Source organism: Pocillopora damicornis, chromosome 2 (assembly GCF_964200805.1).
Source record: "Pocillopora damicornis chromosome 2, jaPocDami1.2, whole genome shotgun sequence".
NCBI lineage: Eukaryota > Metazoa > Cnidaria > Anthozoa > Scleractinia > Pocilloporidae > Pocillopora > Pocillopora damicornis.
This window is the reverse complement of record NC_142671.1, coordinates 37,325,077-37,344,253: the sequence shown is the minus strand read 5'-3', so window position 1 is coordinate 37,344,253 and position 19,177 is coordinate 37,325,077. Positions and strand designations below refer to the sequence as shown.

Below are 19,177 nucleotides of genomic sequence, written 5' to 3'. Positions count from 1 at the left end.
ATCAACTTTGAAAGGCGAATAAAACTTAAATTGAGTGAGTTTATTTCATACGCAAGTAAGGGTGGACAGGTGATCCCTGGCACCTCATGATGACTCAATAGAATTACCACCAAACTTCAACTCCTGCCAAATTCTCATGTTCTTGGATTGGTTTTTTTGTAATACTTTGCAAAGGTGCAGTGTCCTGACCAATCAGCAGTTCAGAGAATGGTATCAAGAAGTACCTTAGCCAGTGCAGCTGCACTGGTTGATGATGCCCTAATACTGTGAGGTTTAAAACGACTCATGTTAATACCAGCGAGACTTAAAGCGTTCTTGATCCAACGAGATATAGCACTCTTACCAGCTGCTTTGTAGGTTTAACATATATAACAAATAAACTTGTAATACTCTTACGAAGGTGTTTGGTACGTTCTAAATATTCTTTTATAATAGCAACAACACACAGACTAGCGTCTGAAAGATAATCTGGGAACTCAAGCTCGTGTACATGTGTACCAGGTTTGGTTTGTTTAAGTTTGTCTCCAAAGCATGTTCGAAACGTTCAAGAATTGGAGAGTCTGGCACCTCTCTTTTTCAGCAATGGATTCCTCGTCGCTTGACTGGTCCGAATCACTCATTTCGTCTCTTTTCCTCTTACGAAACGTTTTATTCTGAGTGATAGTTTCCATTGCAGATTTCATAGTTGAAATCATGTCATTTATAGAAGATAGCGACGGTTGATGAAGGTCTTTCAGTTCCTTCAAACCTTGCAAAACATGACAGGATTGCCCTGTGGACATGTGGACACTCGAGCGAGTGACCGTATTGCTAGCGATATTTTTACACGCTGCCGTATTCTTATCTACAGCCTTCCCGGTTGTAACTGTTTTTCCTTTTATTTCAGAAATTTTGTTACCGTCCCTTGTTGAACTCTGTGAGTTCAGGACATTATCTGCTCCAGTTTTTTGGTGGGCGCTATTGGCCTCGCCATGTGCTGAGATGTCGGAACGAGTCATGGCTGATTGGAGCATACTGAGACCATGAAAAGTTGCAAGATTAAGTCCTGTGGACTTCTTTTGCCGTATGGAAGACTTTTGTTCTGTTTTCAAGATGAGAATTTGAATTTTAAGCAAAATTTCGAAGATCTTGTCAAAGCACGTCCGCCAGAGAGCGGGAGGGGGATTCGTGTTGGTCTCTGGGATTGGATTGCGCAATCTCATGGGTTCCCTGTACCGAATGACGACGAAATTGACGAATGACGAATAGGAGATTTTCACCATTTTAAGTTGAAAAGATAGTAGGACAAAGTTTTCAGAACACACCGATTGATACTCTTAACGGTTTAAAAGGCCACAATTTGACAAATTTTACTATCTCGTGACGAAAGACGTCAACAACAACGTATCGAATATCATAATTAACTCTTTTTTAAAAATTTGTATTCTATTATTTCATATTTGAGTTTTGACAGTTTACGCTATTCAAACCTGTATGAACATTTCAGAGCCAGAATACTAGATTTCATTTGGTGTAACCGACGATAACAGCACACACTGAAATACACCGTGACCAGTGACTTTGTCACGAAATTCAATCGTGTAATTATCCTGAATTGCTTTTTCCATCTAAATAAAGCAACGTCTTTTGGCTGAGAATTCTAGTCGGCAGGAATAAGAGAAATTTTGTCTGCACACCTGTCTTTAGTGACAGTTTCTATTCAGAGTTCTCGTGGAAAAGGACTTGGCGTTTCTCGAGGAAATAAATTATTTGGTTACGTGTCACCTCACTTTTCCAACAATTAGCCATAATAATGTTGTAAAGCGCTTAATTTTATTAGCTGCAATTCAATTGCCTCTTTCGGTACTGGTTTGCTTGTGATTAAAAACACTAATTTCTCGAAGCGGTATTCGCAATAAGATGTTTTGTTTTCTGTCGCGTTCCACAGGAACTTCATGCGGAGACTCACGAGGAGCTTCCGATTTTTTTAACTTACCTCAGTGCACTGACTCAATATAGAGTCATCTCTCTTTAATCCATTTGTCAAAAGAGAGTGTCACAAAAGGAGAGCTTATCTCAGCAAGGGCTGGCCTGTTCGATGTAGAAGACTCAGTTATGGCAAAAATGTGGGTCTGTGCAAAGCATGGGCACTCTTATGGGAAGTTCTGACGCCAACGATCAGCGTGCCATGTTTGACACACCCTGGTAGCGATTCCAAGTGGGCAAAGAGCCGGTATTCTGTCAATTTGCAAATGTGAAAGGCCATTTCTAAGATGTATGGCGTTCTTGTTCAAGTAGGTTCAGGTAGGAACAAGTGATTAAAAATAAGTGGCTGATTTCAACCAATCTCTACCGTTTTCTTCCCAGTTGCTTGTCCGTATATTAATTTACTTTTTCCTACGTCCAGTTATTTGTATCAAATGCCGCAACAAGCACAATACTGCTGTGAAGGAAGTGCCTTGAGTAGTAGTGTTCACTACTGCTCAAGTAGTGAACACCGTAGTTATGAACACTACTTTTCAAGTAGTGTTCATTACTGCGAAGATCGCTTTCATATTCACGTCTTTCTCCGCAGTTCATATATATGACTTTGGTATATTCCACAGTCGTTTATTCACCACTTCACGGGTTTATTTTGAACCAACTTGATGATCAGCTACCGGTTGGCTCGTCAGCTCGGTTGGTAAAGCGCTGCACCGGTATCGCAGAGGTCGTGGGTTCAAATCCCCCTACAGGCCTGAATTTTTTCAGGCCCTATTCTCACTACTGCTCAAGTAGTTTCGTGGAAAAGGTTGTGGTTATTCATCGTGGTGAATCACCATAAAAGCTGAGTTTTTTCGTTTGTCTCACGATGTAGTCACGTGTGATATAGATCGCGACGTTTCGACTGCATACTGCTGGTCTTCTTCAGGCGATGAGGTCGTCTGGTCATGCGTGATCTTATAAAGCATGACGCTCTGCTGTGGTTAGTTGGTTTTCAACAGCTCTGATTGGTACATTTCGATCCTTGCTGTTCACTCAGTGATTTGCCCCTTAGGCAGTCCGCTGTTGCATGGCTCTCTTGTAGTTGTGTTTTTTGATCTTGGGCATCCACGCTTCTGGAATTTCTATTCCACTATCCCTGTTGATGTTGTTAGTGTAAAGTCTTATATGAATTGCCTCTTTGACCCTGCGTGTGTAGTAATAAGGGTCACGATCAATAAACTTTACTTCGTTCCAGGGTGGCTTGTGTCCGGTGTTGTGGGCATACTCTGAAACGGCGGAGGTCTCGGTACGGGCGAGTCGAATGTCTCGATCGTGCTCCTTAATTCTGTCTTGCATAGGTCTTCCAGTCTCTCTGATGTACACCTTGCCGCATTCACAGGGAATCCTGTGAACTACACCATCTTGTTTAGCCGGGCCGACAGTGTCTTTTGGTCGTACTAACTGGACAAAAGAATCGCCTTCCTAGACACCGCAGTTTGAAGAGAACCTGACGGCCGCCTCACACCCAGCATATAAAGGAAGCCCACGCACACTGATCAATACTTAGCGTATGATTCACACCACCCTCAATCAGTAAAGCGCGGTATTGTTAAGTGCCTTTACGAGCGCGCCAAACGTCTCGCAACAAAACCCTTCGTCATCTCCGAGGACAAAAAACATCTGTTATCTGTTCTAGTTTCTAATGCTTATCCTTTTTCTTTCTTACAGAAACTTACCAGGACCAGAAAACCGAATAACAGTGCCCAACCCGCCAACCAGTTTAAAGCTACTGCGGTTTTACCTTATGTCAAAGGTCTGTTCGAACAGCCAACAAGGGGTACGCGCTATTTTCAAGTCGGAGACTAGGCTAAGATCTCAGTTAGTACGACCGTGCAATGGGGCATAAATAAAAGGTTCTGGTGGAAAAGACACCTTATTTCATACCACTGAACAAGCAAAAAGGTCGTATGGGTACCCGGTTAAAAATATATTAATAACTCTATCAGTTATAACAGTTTTAATTTAAAGGAAAAAATTATGAGAGTAAAATAAAAGTTGTCTTTACCACGAAGCATGCCTTCACTGTTTAGACTGGGAGTCCTAAATCTTTTTAAGCATGTATTCGAATATCTTATAACGATAAGTACGCTACCCACCCCATCCCGCGCTATACTGTTTTCACCCAGCGGCTGGTCAGCGGTCACGTTTATGAGGTAAACATGGCGATCGCTTCCTGATCACCGTTCTTGTCGATCCGAAAATCAAAATACCAGCGTGATATTTCCTCGAAGATGAAGCAGTTGTGTCATTTGATTCGTACTTCACATTCGAGTCGAAGCTTGGCTGGCACAGGTTATTTCTTACAGTGGAATTGACGAGGGGAATTCGAACACTAGTTGTAGTATTTGAATTGTTGGAAGTAATGGTCGCATGGGAATGTAGGAATGGTAAGTTTAAACAACAATTTCAAATTTTGCCGCTTGAATTGAAAGTAAAGTTCATTTGAATGTATTTCTGACGTTTTAGATCTACCTGCTTGATTTATATTTGCTACGCTTCATGTTGACAAGTCCCTCAAAATGGCAGCCAAACTTGGAGACTGCCGAAAATTAGGTAAGTTCACGGAGTTTTTAAATTTTCGTAAAGGTCGGGCCGCAAAGTTTTTTTCTGTAGTTACCTTTTCTATGGCATCTACTTCCTAGCTTTTTTAGTTGGATCAGTTAAAAACGCCTCACTTTTTCAAAAATTTACCCTGAATTTGATCGGTTTTCGCGTGTGTGACTTAAGCGAACCGATAAGGTGTCATTTAAGTCTTTCTGTTTGCTTGATTGAAACGTGATGTTCATGAAAGTCGCCTCGATAGATAAGATAGAGTTAATATACATGGCTGGGGTATTCGGTTTTCGCTGAACTCCGTAGTTTTTCGTAAATTGGCCTCCTATGTTGTCTCAAATTAAAGTCTTGAAAGGTGTCACGACAAGCCTTCGCTCGAAGGAAATTTAATTTCCGTAAAACTGTGAAAAATACAGAGATCCGATCAAACGGATTGTGGTTTTAGTATAGGTACATGAATAACTTACAACACACAAGAAATGAGCGAAATCCGTGTCTCAAGCAAAATCGACCGGACCGCTCTTACAGAGACACTCTCTTTAAGTGTCTAAACTACTTGCACCTTACATCTAGTAGCGTAACGGAAACCACGAGTACTAGCAGTGAACTTTTGGAAGGTGAAAGCAGTGTGCGTGGAATGTTAGATCAGTTGAATTCTGGAATGTTCTTGAATTGCAATATAAACGTTAATGCCAACTGCAAAGAATGATTATTCTTATCCTGGAAGTCAATAAAAATTTGTTCGAGTACTGCATTCTTTTGGAAATTGATTTCCAAACACACGTGTTTGGATATCCTTACACGTGTGTTTGGATATCTAATCACGCGTGTTTGGATCTGTTCTTTACAGAGTATCAAGGAGTATCTATGTGAATCAAATGAGGCCTTACGCATTATTAATGATTTTGAGAAAACATGTTCGCATACTCGTACAATATTTTGAAAGACTGGAAGACAAACTTCTTTATCTCCGTGTGGCCATGTAATATCCTCTATTTCATACTCGAAGTCTTTCTCTTGCTCGAAATTTTAAAATCTTATTGGCCAAAGCGAGGAATTTGCGAATTGACTTTATTAAGGTGATACGAATCTTGGTTCGATAATGGAGGTAATCTCGCTCAATAGGTCCAGTAAGGGAAGAGTTTATTCATGGAGAACTACATGAATCAATTTAGTGTTTACGTGTAGGAAGTTCTAAGTTTCTTGAACTCACATTATTTTTTGTTAGGGAAGTGTCTGGAGGTCGAAAAGTGAAGTGTTTTCTGGGATAGCTGAGCTGCAATTTTCTTTTTGACACCAATTCTCATATATCTTCTTTCAGATTTGAATGATTTATAAAGTTAAAGAAAAATTTGGGCCTTGACAACTGTGAAGCGAACTTTACGCACTTTCTGCAAGCAACGAATAATTACGGCAGAGATTTGGTTCGTTTCCTTTCATAACTCCTCATAATCAATCGAAAGTTTAAAGACGTGTAAAACCGGCGTACATTTGAGGTTCGCTCTTCTTTATTCACCTCATGTTGTTGTACAAAGAGACTAACAATGACAGTGACTCCCCAGTAATCCTCAAACTTCGAGGATTCTTGCCACGGCATGTTCTTCCAGTTGAAACTTCAAACCTTCCTTATCAAGGTTGGTTCTCACAAGGCGGACATCCACAAAATGGCTCGGTGGCATCTCGTGTATCACCTTCTTGGCTCTGGAGGAAAAAAAATCAAGAATGATGCGTGATTTATCACTGAAATAGGAAGTATAGATATTGAGTCATCTACTTCGACGCCCTGGTAACCACAAAGATTAAGATAGTTTCCGAACAGTGCGTTCGAGTTGTAATTATGATCGTAAGCGATCAAAATAAATTCAGAGAAATGTCCACAAATAGACTTTTATCCAGCTTTGCAGTTATGTAATCCGATGCTGTTGAAAAGTTATGATCCCAAAATTCGGAAATTTAAGCAAATGTGGTGAATGAAGGAACGTGCAAACCTCGGAAGTGACTGTAAACAGTCGGGTGAACAGCTTCTGAATATATGTTTACATGTCTGTACGCAGCAGTCGAAGCCAACGTTATTACCTGTAATTGTTTTCATATCGACATTTCAGCATTTTCCCTCCTTCGACCAAAAGGTACTTGGTAGAATCTCCCTTGATTAAGCCATCACAAGGAGTCATTTTCTCCGAGGTTGGTTCCCAGCCAAGCGTCCTGTTTTGCATGACAAGCCCGTCGATGGGAAAGTTGCCTCCTTGGAAATTGGTCTTGTGCACTAGAGTGTTACCTTTGAGGCTGTCAAAGTAGGAAACATTTCAGAACGCAAAATTAATAAAACATACATTTTGAGTCCACCTTAGAGGTAACAAGATTTTAATGGAATAAAAACCTCTAAATCAACAGGTTAGATTACTATGTTAGAAGACAAAAATAAGCCTGAAAGGAAAAAGTGACGAATGTAAAAAAAAAAATTAGGTCAATTTGTACAAACTGAGTGTTGCCTAATTATTTTTGAAAAGCAAGCGGTTGTCCCTGTATTAATGCACTTTTGCGGCTTCCATGATTTTATTCATTTTGGAAATCCGTCGTGAATTTTCACTTTTTAACATCAAGCGCAAATCTTTGTTTAGTGTTGCAGAATATGCAAGAAAATCTAGACGATTTTTGCTTTGGATCATTTACAGATGTAAGTCGAAGATCTTTGTGCAATTTCCAAGTTAAAAAGCTGATTGACAGTTAAATTGTAAGGAATTACTCACCTCATTTCCGCAGTGGCCGTGGCACACCCACCATCTTCAAATGTTAATTTCCTGTCGTAAGTCAGACCCTCGGGAAATGCTTTCTTGAAATAGTCAGGAATATCGGCAGGGTACTTAATAAAACATTTGAATCCATACATCAAGGTCGATGCCACTATGTCAACGGCAAATGGAAGGGGTCCGCCCTTTGTAACACGGAATGTCCCCGTTTGTTTGCCTCTGAAATATTTAGATGAAGAGGATTTTCGATATGGTTGTCTTTCATTAACGAAATCACTAGCATATGACTATTTTGGTACGTTTTCATCACATAAGTGACTTGCGTACAATGACTTCTGGACGAGTTACTATATGAAGCTTTGATATATAAACCCCTTTTTCCACGACAGCCACTGGCAGATGACACAAACGGCCGCAGGAAACATAATTGAAATAACCAAATTTTCTTTGGTTACACCAGCAATGCATCCACGCAAAAGGAGAAGTTACAGGTTGATCATTTTTAAGGTAAACTTACTCGTAAGGTTTGCCGGTGCCTTCTCCTTCGATGGTGAACGCATGGCCATTGACACAGCCCTCCATAAGCCACGTCATCTTCATGGTATCGGCTAAAACCTGAATATTGAAAGAAAATTATCAAAAACCGTCAGGAGAAAAAGATTTTCTGGAGAGGCACTTAACTCGCCTATTCTATTAGCTATGTAAACTACAATTCACTTACATATTTTGAATGAGACATCTTAAGATCTGCTTCGCAAAGTCGAGCAACGAGCACTGTTACCGCCTAAGAGGTGTGTCCTGCAGTTGAATCAAATTGATGGTGAACCCCCTTGGTTTGCCAAATTTATACAGTGCCACTCAACCCAAAAAGACAATGATCAATTAAATGTCTCACGCGCCGGATGACGTGTACACAGATTTACACCCTTTTCCGACAGTTTGTGTAATCTTTTAAGCTCGGCTGTCCGCCCATTTTGGCCTTGGGAATTATTTCTGCCGAAAATAATAATCGAAAGATTTCGATAATTATCTGCCTAAGAGAGATAATCAGACTGTGACATAAGCGATTGTCGCTCACGTAACACGCTTTTGAGGAGGGGTTCCCTTTTCTTTCTTGCAATTTTTTTTATCTATCGTGGACAGTTTTAACAGTAAATTCAAACAAAAAGTTGAAAAAGGAAAGAAACAAACTAAGAAAGCCTTCAACGCCCGCGTGAGTTTTACCTCATTTTTAAGTGTTTCCGGCGAGCTACCGCTGTTAAAAACTTATTAAAACGATCTTAAGCGAACCCCTTAGTTAGAGCAGAGAATTCCTTACAAAATTTGCCAGATGCTGCCGAATGTTACGTAATTCTACCTCGCATAAGGTAATATTGTACAGATAATATTATAATGATAACATTTTGTTAAACTCTCTTGCAGTAACTTACTGAATTAACAAGTTATAATACAATGAAAACTTGCAAGCTTTTTTATATATGTAGTCAACATTACTATTCCACTTAAGGTCGCCATCGATGAATACTCCTAGAATCTTGTAAGTCGATACACGTTCTATACCGTTGTTGTCTACAACAATGATCTTAGAGTAAAGTTAGGATATAACATAAAGTTAATAAACATCTTTTTACATTCAATTGGGTTTAGTCTCATGTGTGATCTACAGAAAAATTGTGAATGTCAGAGACGGTCGAACTGAGCAGACTGATAGAGTTCTTGGGTAGTATTTCTATGGCAGACGTGTCATCCACAAACTTAACTTTCGGGTGCCAATAAGCTAAAAAATTGTTTGTGAAAAGCTAAGTATCATTCCTAGTTCAATTCCCTGAGGCACACCTTTCTTGAGGAATTTCCAATCCGATAATGTTGCACCTATTCTTACAGTCTGCTGTCTGTCTGTTAGGAACGCAGCATTCCAATTAATGAGCGCAGGACGAACCTGTAATTCGCAACTTAGTCATTAAGATTTTGTAGTCAATTAGATCAAAGCCTTTCGAAAATTCAACGAAAAAGACCCGGGCTCCTAGAACAGCACAAGCTACTGGTTAGTGCGCTGGACTCTGGGTCGAAGGGCCCGGGTTCAAGTCCTACCAGGGGCATGTCGCTGTATCCTTAAGCAAGATGCTTTACCCACTTTGCTTCGTCTCTCGGATAAGACGTAAAGCCGGAGGTCCCGTCTCACAACCCTTCTATGTTACAAATAAATTGTGGGACGTAAAAGAACGCACGCACTGTTCGCAAAGAGTAGGGCACGTAGTGCCCGGTGTTGTGGTCTATCTCGATTTGTGCCGTCGTAGGTCTGGGTGGGTGAGGTGTGATCACAATGGACTGAAGCGGCTGCCAGAGGCGCCTTTAATATGCTGACGTCCGATCTCACCTCTCTGGTTCCTCCGCAATTCAGCCCTTGGCTGCAAGTGAGGAAATTGGCACCATTCATCTATCTATCATCTAGAAGAGCATCTGTTGTCGAGTGGCCTCTACGCGCGATTTTCGATTTTTCGATTTTCCCATAATATTGCATAAGGTTATGAAACTTTTAAGGTGCCTCCTTGAAGTTTTAACCTGTTTATGACGCACGCAGCGGCGTTGTGTTTTCATGCACCTCTTTTTTTAGGCGCATAAGACCTTTGGATATCACGAGTATCGTTGCTTGGTACCCTAGAGTCTACTTATCTAAAAACTGTATCCTTTTATACACCTTTTCAAATGAGAATCGTGTGATCGTGTCATACATACTTACCTACACCTTATTTCAACTCAAATTATCAGAGTAGCTCTATTGAGAATAGAAAGAAAAATATCTAAATCAATTAAATTATTAATATTCATTAATTAAAACTACCACTAAAAATTCATTTTCTTTTTCTTTATGGCTGTCTTAAAATCTTACAATGATGTCATTGTTCTCATACTGTCTAAGAGCGAATTGTCGATCCGCTATGTTTGATTTCTATGTTGACGCTTTTAAAGCTCGCCTTATGCTCTCGTCCAGATCACGCACGGTCGAAAACTTAAAGAGACTAACCCAATTTCAGTTACGTCCGCTCCATAATTTCTACCTTGATGTTCCAATATATATATATCAGATCCATGCAATTTCCCTGGGCGCAAACATATGCCACGAAAACACAATTTATCTCATTCATTCCGCAACGATCATTACAATATCTTTGCCCGCAAATCCGGCGCGAGGTGCTTAAAGGGTAACTGCCGCCAAAATTTTCTCTTTTTTTTTTGTCCCAATACATTCCTCCTAGGTTACAGAATCCTAAATGCGCAAATTAACGACATATTGTGTAAAACCAAATTTTCTACAAATTTTTTTGTCGCTTAATCGACGGCCGGCTCTCATCGAGAAATTATAAACTCTTGCTCACACGAAATGCTCAAATAAGCAACCAACCTCGAACGAACAATTGATCCTGAGTGTCTACAAATCCACGAAGACACATTTCAGTTTATTTCCTGTTATTTATCTTGTATTATTTTGGTGTTATACCCTACCCTTGCGGTCAGCGAGAAAGATGGCGGTAATTTTTGAGCTTCGTTAAATTTACAGTGAATGTAGCTTATCAAAGCTGCGTTTTCCTCTGTTTTCTTCTTTTTTCGCGTTACATGTTGTCCTAATTCATCTACGTACCATTATGGGAGGTCTAACGACAGAAGGATTCAAGAATTTGTTGGAGGAGGCTTTAGAGCCTCTACACAAATCGATTGATGAAATGAAGAAGTCTATTGCCACTGCAAACTTTAATTATTACTAACTACTAACAAAAATATCAACCTACGAAAAAGGAATGACAGAATTGGTGAATGAGAACAAGAGTCTGAAGGGTGAGCTCCTGGATACTACAAACCAGTTAAATGCTTTAAAGGAATCATTTAACGAACTTGAACAATACTCGAGACGAGACTGTATGGAAATACGGGGTATTCCAGAGATTTCTTATGACACGCGGGAAGATACGACCAAAATTTACGAGCGAAAAAAAAATTTGTTCCATTCTGATATAGGCCACCATTTAGAGACTATGAAAAAAAGAAGTAAGAAATTAAATAATGAAGGTTGAATAATTGAAAGGCGACAGATCGGTTCTCTGTATTCAGAGTCACAAGTAATTTGCACGCCATTCCAAACAGCTGTAAAATAAAATATATTCCCATAATTTGTTCTTTCTAACCATTATCGAGTCATATACTTATAGAGATATGTTTAGTCCACGCCGAAAAGTATTGGACTTTAGATTTTGTCTGGGGTATATCACTGTGACCTCAGGCCCATCGGTTCTGGAGTGAACGTGACTAAGCGCTAAGTATTGTCGCGGATTATGGGAGGTCGCCATCTGGTTTCGTGAACGAAACTCTTCTTTCACGTACCGGAAATGTACAAGAATTATCCTTTTTTATTTTTTTGTTCACGGAGACTAATGAACAGCACAAAGGAAGACTTCTTGCTGTTGTAACTTTTTGTTTATTTCCTTCGACACGTTTTATCTCTAACTAGGAGTGCTCCTGGAATGATTACAACTAGCATTGAGCAGCATATATATATAAAGCACATTCGTGTGCCTAAGTTAAATGAAAGGTTACTCGTTTCAAAAATATACAACTGTCAGCTGAGTGAACAATAAATTACTCACGCTCGTCTATCGTAACTAAAACAAGCCCACAGCCTTAGACCCTAAAGCAAATGTCACAGGACTACCTTGCACTCACCGTTTAAAACGCAGTGCTTTGGTAATAAAAAGGAACCGAGTCAGCGATAAACTCGTGCTACGGAAATAACAAGCACGTAATTTTTCTCGATTTACGACCTGACGACCTGAACTTTAAATATATATATATATATATATATATATATATATATATATATATATATATATATATATATATATATATATATATGTCCACGCTCAAGTTATCCAAACCTGTACCACTCTTAGCCGTGTTGACAATTACAATATAGACAGAAAACAACAGGATGTAAAAACAAGAAACCAGCGCTGTGTAATAATTTTTTTGTACAAAATAAAAAATGCAGATGGGGTCACCCTTCACCAGTTTCCCCTAACCCTGGATGCTGGACAATACATCTGACTTCTGCCTGCAACTGTTCCACCGTAACTTCCTTCAAATTTTTATTTTTGACCACATCTACTTCTTGGCAAAAGATGTTTTCTTTCTCTTTCCACATTGATTGGCAGCATCCACACTGACACCTTGTAATAAAAAATCAGTAAAGTAGCAATTTTTTCACGATGTTGAATAGAAGAAATCGAGAACACAAGTTGTTTGATTGGTTTCACCAAAAGGAACAGTTATCAGCTCTGTAACTGTTACAAACGTGAAAGACAACTCAAACTTTAGGCTATAAACAAGGTGCAAAGACCAGAAGTCAACAATAAGTTAGCATTAAGAGGATATTCAATTCTACGTATGCGAATACTATATTTTGCTGAATCGTGTTTTAAAGTAAAAGCCGAGAAATCTCTAATAGTTCGCCTAATTCAACACAGGAATACTTAAAACCGATTCAATCGCGTAGAAATGTGTACAATCCATCCAATTCACCTCCACGAGGGTGTATGTTTATATTTTCAGTCAATGAAACTTTAGCTTCGGAAGGTGCGTGCGTGTAGCATAAAAACACTTCGCCCCCATGGTATTCAAGAGTCTGCACATTTGGTTTTCTTTACTTCATCGCTCCTAAATTTAACAAGCGACTGATTTTCAGAAATTTATTTACAAGCGTAAATGCACTCACCATTTTCGCTTTCTTTGTTGAAGCGGCCGCAGCGCAAGGGCCCATGATCCTCTTCTGACTCTCGTGCTATTTAATTTTAGGTTCGTCCAGGCGGCTAAAATCGCAAGGGCCTGATTTCACCAGCAGATTCATAAGCCCCTTCATTATGTTCACCCTCCATCGAGGCCTCAAAATCCGAATAATCAGACTCCGAAACAGAACTGCTTTCACTCGAATTACTATCCGACATATTTACTTTGATCAATGTACAAACGCGTAACGTACAAGGTCACATGATAAAAATCTAAGGGTTTATGGCAGATGAGATGACTCATGGAGCTGCAATTAGGACCGTTTTACCGACGAAAAAAGGGCACAAAGAGGCATACCAAGCACCTTATATCTGTTTTAATGTGTTATCTGAGGCGTCCAATAAATTTTGAACACCTTACTCACGTATGTCAGAAAGTACTCATTCTTTAAAAAAATTGTAGGATTAAAAACCTTTTTAAAAGTAATCCTAATAGCGGAGCTCGCAGAGCGTAGCCCCATAATTATACAAAATAGCAGTAACCCATTAAGCCGAAAAAATTTGGATGTACGACCGTACAAGGTACTACTTTTAACATGCGTGGTCAACTGTACCGCGGGCACGCCAACGCCACGGCTTTGTTCAGTAGTCCAGTGGTCAGTGCACTAGGCTCCGAGTCGGACGACCCGGGTTCTAGTCCTGGCCGGGGCAAGGCGTTGTGCCCTTGAGACGTGCGGGAAAAAAATGCGAGCTCCGCTTTTAGGCTTGGCTAAATCTACATATTATTTTTAGTGTAAAAGTGAAATTTCCGGAGTATTCAGAAGAGCTCTGATGATAGATCGGAGGAGAATAGCAACCAAATTGAAAGACCGAAATGGACTTAACCAAACAGTAACAGCAATATCATGCGAAGTCTGGACAAGAGATAAATAAAGAATCTTTTTTACAAACTTATTACAGCGGTACAATTAACGAAAATCCGTCAGGTACTTTTTTGAAATTGTCTATTAGACATACTTGTATTATACTTGTACAGACAAAAATCCTTTATTTTTCAGTATGATAAGGCGATTTTATCAAAATATTATTCACGTAGCAGACTTGTTCAACTCCAGCTTCGACAGAGACATCATGTAGTTGTATAATTTGCCGCATGGTTACATAATGCGGAGCGGAAACGGGTAAATTTTTTAAGGGGGAATCCTCCAAACTGGCGCACGTAGTGGTGCATTTAGGCGGTTTCGGTTTCTTTAAGTCGAGCATTAGTTTGCTCTGTCACCCTCTGTTAGGGTGACATATGCATCGTTGAAATACAAACTGTGGGTTGGCGAAATATATTAAGAAGCAGTGTATCCCAATGTTGAAAGTCGCCTCCGAGATTTGCTCGTTCTTTCATTGGCCTGAATTCGCTAATTTTGTGATCAAATTTCAATAACGTCGGATTACATAATTGCCAAGCTTGATAAAGCTGCAGTTGTGGACATTTCTCAGATTTTATTTTGATTGCTTACAATCATGATTTCAACTTGAACGCGCTGTTAAGAACAAGTCTCTGTAAGAATCAAACATCTTGGGAAATGAAAATTTTCAACCCCCATTCAAATTTTGGCATGCAGTTAGGCACTCAGCGGGGATGCACAAAAATACCTTTTTTAAAGGTCGCAGCATTCTTGTTGCCATGGTAACAACGGCTGCTTGTTCGAGGCCTGGGGCCTCATTTTCATACAAAAACGTCGCAAAAAAAGAGTGAAATGTTTATTTCTCTATGTCAAGCTAAATACAACATTACAAATTGGCACCTCTAACATACATAGTAACATCATTCGTCTTCACTTTGGTTCATTCAATTTTCCCTGATAGTGAATGTGAACACACCAATAGATTATTCATCTCGGTACAGTTTCGGTCATTTTTGTTGTCGGGTAAAACAGGGAAAATGTTTATCTGAATTTCTCCAAAAGTGTACCGATTCTGGAACTGAAACTACCCACCTAGCTGGTTATAATATTCTAGTTTTTAAATATGTAAAAGTCTCTGGGGGCCTGCCTCTACTTTGTATAGGGGCAATTCGCGAAAAAAGCTCCAAATCAGATATTGCATAATTTGGCGATGTTTACATCTAATGTTTTCAACAACAAATGTTTCAGAAAGTTGAAAAATGCACGGCTTTGGAAGAATGTTATCTTATGAGCAATATCCCGAAGAGAAATCTCGCCTCTGGTTGTCATCTTTTAAAAAAAATTGATCAACCTTCATGAAGGACTACTCGACGTAACTACAAACATATACCTCAAATCGTGTGCATATCATCCAGATTCCGAGTGCCGCACCTTCTTTCATGGGAATTTGAGCAATCCGAAGTCCTCTGAAGATACACTGATATACTTGTATGTCATTTGCAACTTGTTGAAGTTGGCTGATCTACACGAAAGTATCGTCACACCGGTCATTTGTCATAAACATGTACGTTGTCACGATGGCGTGACGCTGTATTTCTCCATGAAGTTTCCATCGATCGCCCCAAAGAAGACGAGAAATGGACATTTTTGGAAATATGAGCAGATTTCTGCGCATTCTAAATAAAACTAACCATAAACAAAAAAAAGAGAACCTCAATTGAACGCTCAAAACACTGAGAATCTAAGAGTAGAAATCGCAGCTTGTCAGCGGCAGTACTACATGTAAAACCCAGTCGCCACAACAGCAATCTGTACGACTCGCGCGAAAATCATCACAAAGTAGAGATTTTGAACTACTCAGTATCCCCGCAGTACAGAAAACGGAACAGGGATTTCATCACAATCAATTTCCAAAATTTAGCTTTTTTCAGGGAGTCTTTCACGTGCTCGAACGTTATATTGGGTTTGAGCCTTGAGATTTATTTCCCTTGACAATAAAATGCTATGTAAAGTGCTTACAAAATTACAAAGGAACCATTTTTGGTGTCGCTTGGACCGAGAAATACAGATTTAAAATAATTAATGCTGTCACTGATGAACCAAAGGGTACAATCTTCTCAAGTTATAAGCTTGATAATCTCAGAATAACTTTACATGACAGGACGGAAAATGCGTGCACTGTAAGTACCTCCCTTTGTCCCATACAAAGCCTTAGAAAACTTTTCTAAGGGTTTGTATGGGGACAACGGGAGGTACTTACAGTGCACGCATTTTCCGTCCTGTCATGGGACCGAACGATCTCCTTTTTCTTCCTTGTGAGCCGGAAGGACATGAGGCAATCCAGATTACATATTAACCATGGGGAGTTTCGTTCTAGTGACAAGTTGCGATTTGCGTGTGGATAATAACTTGTTTGAAAAGAGGAATTATGACATAATGAATTCATTACATCTGTTCATTTCGAACTTTGTTATGATTTTTTCTTTATCAAGACATGGAAGGAAACATTGATTGACTCGATATGACTGCCGCGGTGATAAGTCTCTCCTCGTTATATCTTATGCAAATTTTCTAACAGTTTTCGGACAGTTTTCAGATGATTTGAAATATCTTAGTTCCTGTCACAAGGAAATGATAACTGCCCGAATCTGCTCTTTGTAAGGAGATGCCTATGTCGTTCAAATTGCTATTGGGTTTTACATGTAGTATTGCCGCTGACAAGCTGCGATTTATACTCTTAGATTCTCAATGTTTACGAGCGTTAAGTCACGGTTTTCCTCTTTTTTTTTTTTTTTGGCTGCTTTACTTCAGAAAGCGGAAATCTTCTGAAATATATGAAAAATATCCATTTCCTGTCTTCTTTGGAGCGACCGATAGAAACTTCATGGAGAAATACAGCGTCACGCCATCGTGACAACGTACATGTTTATGACAAATGACCGGTGTGACGATACTTTCGTGTAGATCAGCCGACTTCAACATGTTGCAAATGACATACAAGTATATCAGTGTATCTTCAGAGGACTTTGGATTGCTCAAATTCCCATGAAAGAAGGTGCAGCACTCGGAATCTGGATGATATGCACACAATTTGAGGTATATGTTCGTAGTTACGTCGAGTAGTCCTTCATGAAGGTTGATCAATTTTTGTGTGGGATTTCCCACACTTTGTTAACGCCCGCGAAATTTATTTCTTTATTTCTTTATTTCTTTATTTATTTGTCCACGAGAGAGAAGTGCTTGTCACGTGGTTTCTATTTGCGTTCAGTGAGCCGTGAAGACTGGATTCCAGTCGGCGTTTTTTCATAGTGTATTGTACGGCGGCCATTTCTCTTCTCAGTCGTTGGGTTTTGGAGAACTTATTCGGAATTTCATGTTTGTTTCTTGGGGATTTTTGTTTCCAAGGTAAGGATAAGTCATTTCATATTTTCACGGGTTCTTTGCGTGCTTTAACTTTTCAATTTTGTTGTGGGAGCTTCACGATTAAGCTCTCACGAAAGGCGATTACGTTTGTACACCTGGTTTGTGTTCTTTCTTTCATAATCTGAGGCGTTTGTTTCGTTATTTCTTCAGGTGTCTATAACAAAAGATTTTTTCGCGTAAGTCAACACGCTGAAACGCGGCTTGTGTTCAGTGCAGGTTGCACAGGAGCTTTTACGCTTTCACGCTTTCACAAGCCAACAATTATCGGCTTGGACCTTCGGTGCGGGTTGTGTCAGATTGAAAGGAGTCATTGTACTCTCGCAAGCCAACATTTGTCGGCTTGAATGTATTTGTGCGGGTTGCGCTTCAAAGAGTCTCAGGGTGTCTCAAAGTGTCTCACTAGTGTCTCAAAATGTCTCACGAGTGTCTCAAAGTGTCACAAACTAAAAGAAACTATTGTTTGCCTTGAAATGTCAAGAGTGTTATCTATTTTAATAAACTGAGTTTCTAGTTAGTTGGATTGTTGTTGTTGCTCGCTCAAGCACACAAGTAAATATGGGATCTCCATTGACCAATTCCGTTCAAGGATTGGATCTCATGAAGATTTACATCCTGATTTTAGTGAAAACTATGACCTCTTTGATGATCTCAACATTTCATCAACATCGCTGAATAATGAACCACTGATATTGAATGAATTACCTGATTTTGATTTTCGTCAAATGGTCCAGACACCCAATAAAGAGCAAAAAGAATTTTTTTAAACACATTTTACATCAGATTAAAACCTCAGAAACCCCTTTCTACTGCTTCCTCAGTGGAGGGGCTGGTGTTGGCAAATCACATTTAACAAAAGCTTTGTATCAGGCAGTGCTTAAGTATTATAACACTAGAGCTGGTGATGATTTTCATCAGATCATAGTTATACTATTAGCTCCAACTGGTAAAGCTTAAGGGTGACACTCCTCATAGCACTCTGGCCATTCCTGCCAATCAATCACTGAGAAATTACAAACAGCTTGATTCAAGTAGACTAAACACTTTGAGAAGTCAATTGATTTTTGTTGATGAAATCTCAATGGTAGGAAATGGTATGTTTGCAATACAGCTAAACAATAGGCTTAAAGATATAAAAGGCTGTAGAGAGGATTTTGGAGGTGTGAGCATAATTGCTATTGGTGACTTATTCCAATTAGAATCTGTTATGGATGCTTATATTTTCAAAGACCTCAAAAATGTAGATTTATGCTGTTCTTTCTCCCAGTTTATGGCATAAACACTTTAAAATGTTTGAACTTAATGAAATCATGGGTCAAAGAGACAGCAAATTGTTTGTAGAATTACTTAATAGGTTGCGTAAAGGTAAACACACAGTAGCTGACATTGCAAAACTTAAAGAGAGCTATACAAGAAGACATCAACAACCCAATAGATGCAGCTCACCTATTTATACAGAACGCTAAAGTAGATGAATTTAAACAAAGGGCACATGATGCAGCCACAGGAAACAAATTCACAATAAATGCTCAAGATAGTGTTATTGGAACTATCTCTCCAGAGCTAAGAAACAAAATACTAAGACAAATACCCAATGATCCAAGAAAAACAAAACAGTTAGCCTCAACCCTTTGTCTTGCTGAGGGTGAAAGAACACACCTTGTCATGAATGTACGAACCGAAGATGGCATGACAAATGGTGCTGGAAATGTTGTTAAACTAGTTCAGTTACATCAACAAACCAAACCATCTGGTATTATATGGGTACAATTTGACC

The 19,177-nt window shown here is 39.4% G+C and overlaps 2 protein-coding genes and 2 long non-coding RNA genes across 4 annotated transcripts in view; 2 read left to right on the top strand and 2 right to left on the bottom strand.

Moving 5' to 3' along the window:
- LOC149051151 (uncharacterized) overlaps nucleotides 1-287 on the bottom strand; it is a 1,707-nt gene extending 1,420 nt beyond the window's left edge. Inside the window, exon 1 of the mRNA XM_089193870.1 lies at nucleotides 225-287. Coding sequence (XP_089049996.1) covers nucleotides 225-287 — 63 coding nt within the window. The remainder of the gene's footprint in view (nucleotides 1-224) is intronic.
- Nucleotides 288-4,142: 3,855 nt separating this feature from the next.
- On the top strand, nucleotides 4,143-6,902 carry LOC149051150 (uncharacterized). The gene is made up of 3 exons (XR_016183566.1): nucleotides 4,143-4,391; nucleotides 4,471-4,557; nucleotides 5,879-6,902. It is a non-coding gene; the product is annotated as an uncharacterized LOC149051150 (long non-coding RNA).
- On the bottom strand, nucleotides 6,048-8,151 carry LOC113685564 (GFP-like fluorescent chromoprotein amFP486). Its single transcript, XM_089196066.1, has 5 exons — nucleotides 8,029-8,151; nucleotides 7,825-7,922; nucleotides 7,308-7,526; nucleotides 6,634-6,843; nucleotides 6,048-6,258 (listed from the first exon to the last, which is right to left on the bottom strand). Exons 1-5 carry the CDS (start codon nucleotides 8,044-8,046, stop codon nucleotides 6,126-6,128), a joined length of 678 nt encoding a protein of 225 aa, XP_089052192.1. The 5' UTR covers nucleotides 8,047-8,151; the 3' UTR covers nucleotides 6,048-6,125.
- Nucleotides 8,152-17,248: 9,097 nt separating this feature from the next.
- Nucleotides 17,249-17,917, top strand: LOC149051149 (uncharacterized). The gene is made up of 2 exons (XR_016183565.1): nucleotides 17,249-17,385; nucleotides 17,554-17,917. It is a non-coding gene; the product is annotated as an uncharacterized LOC149051149 (long non-coding RNA).
- The last annotated feature ends 1,260 nt before the right edge of the window (nucleotides 17,918-19,177 follow it).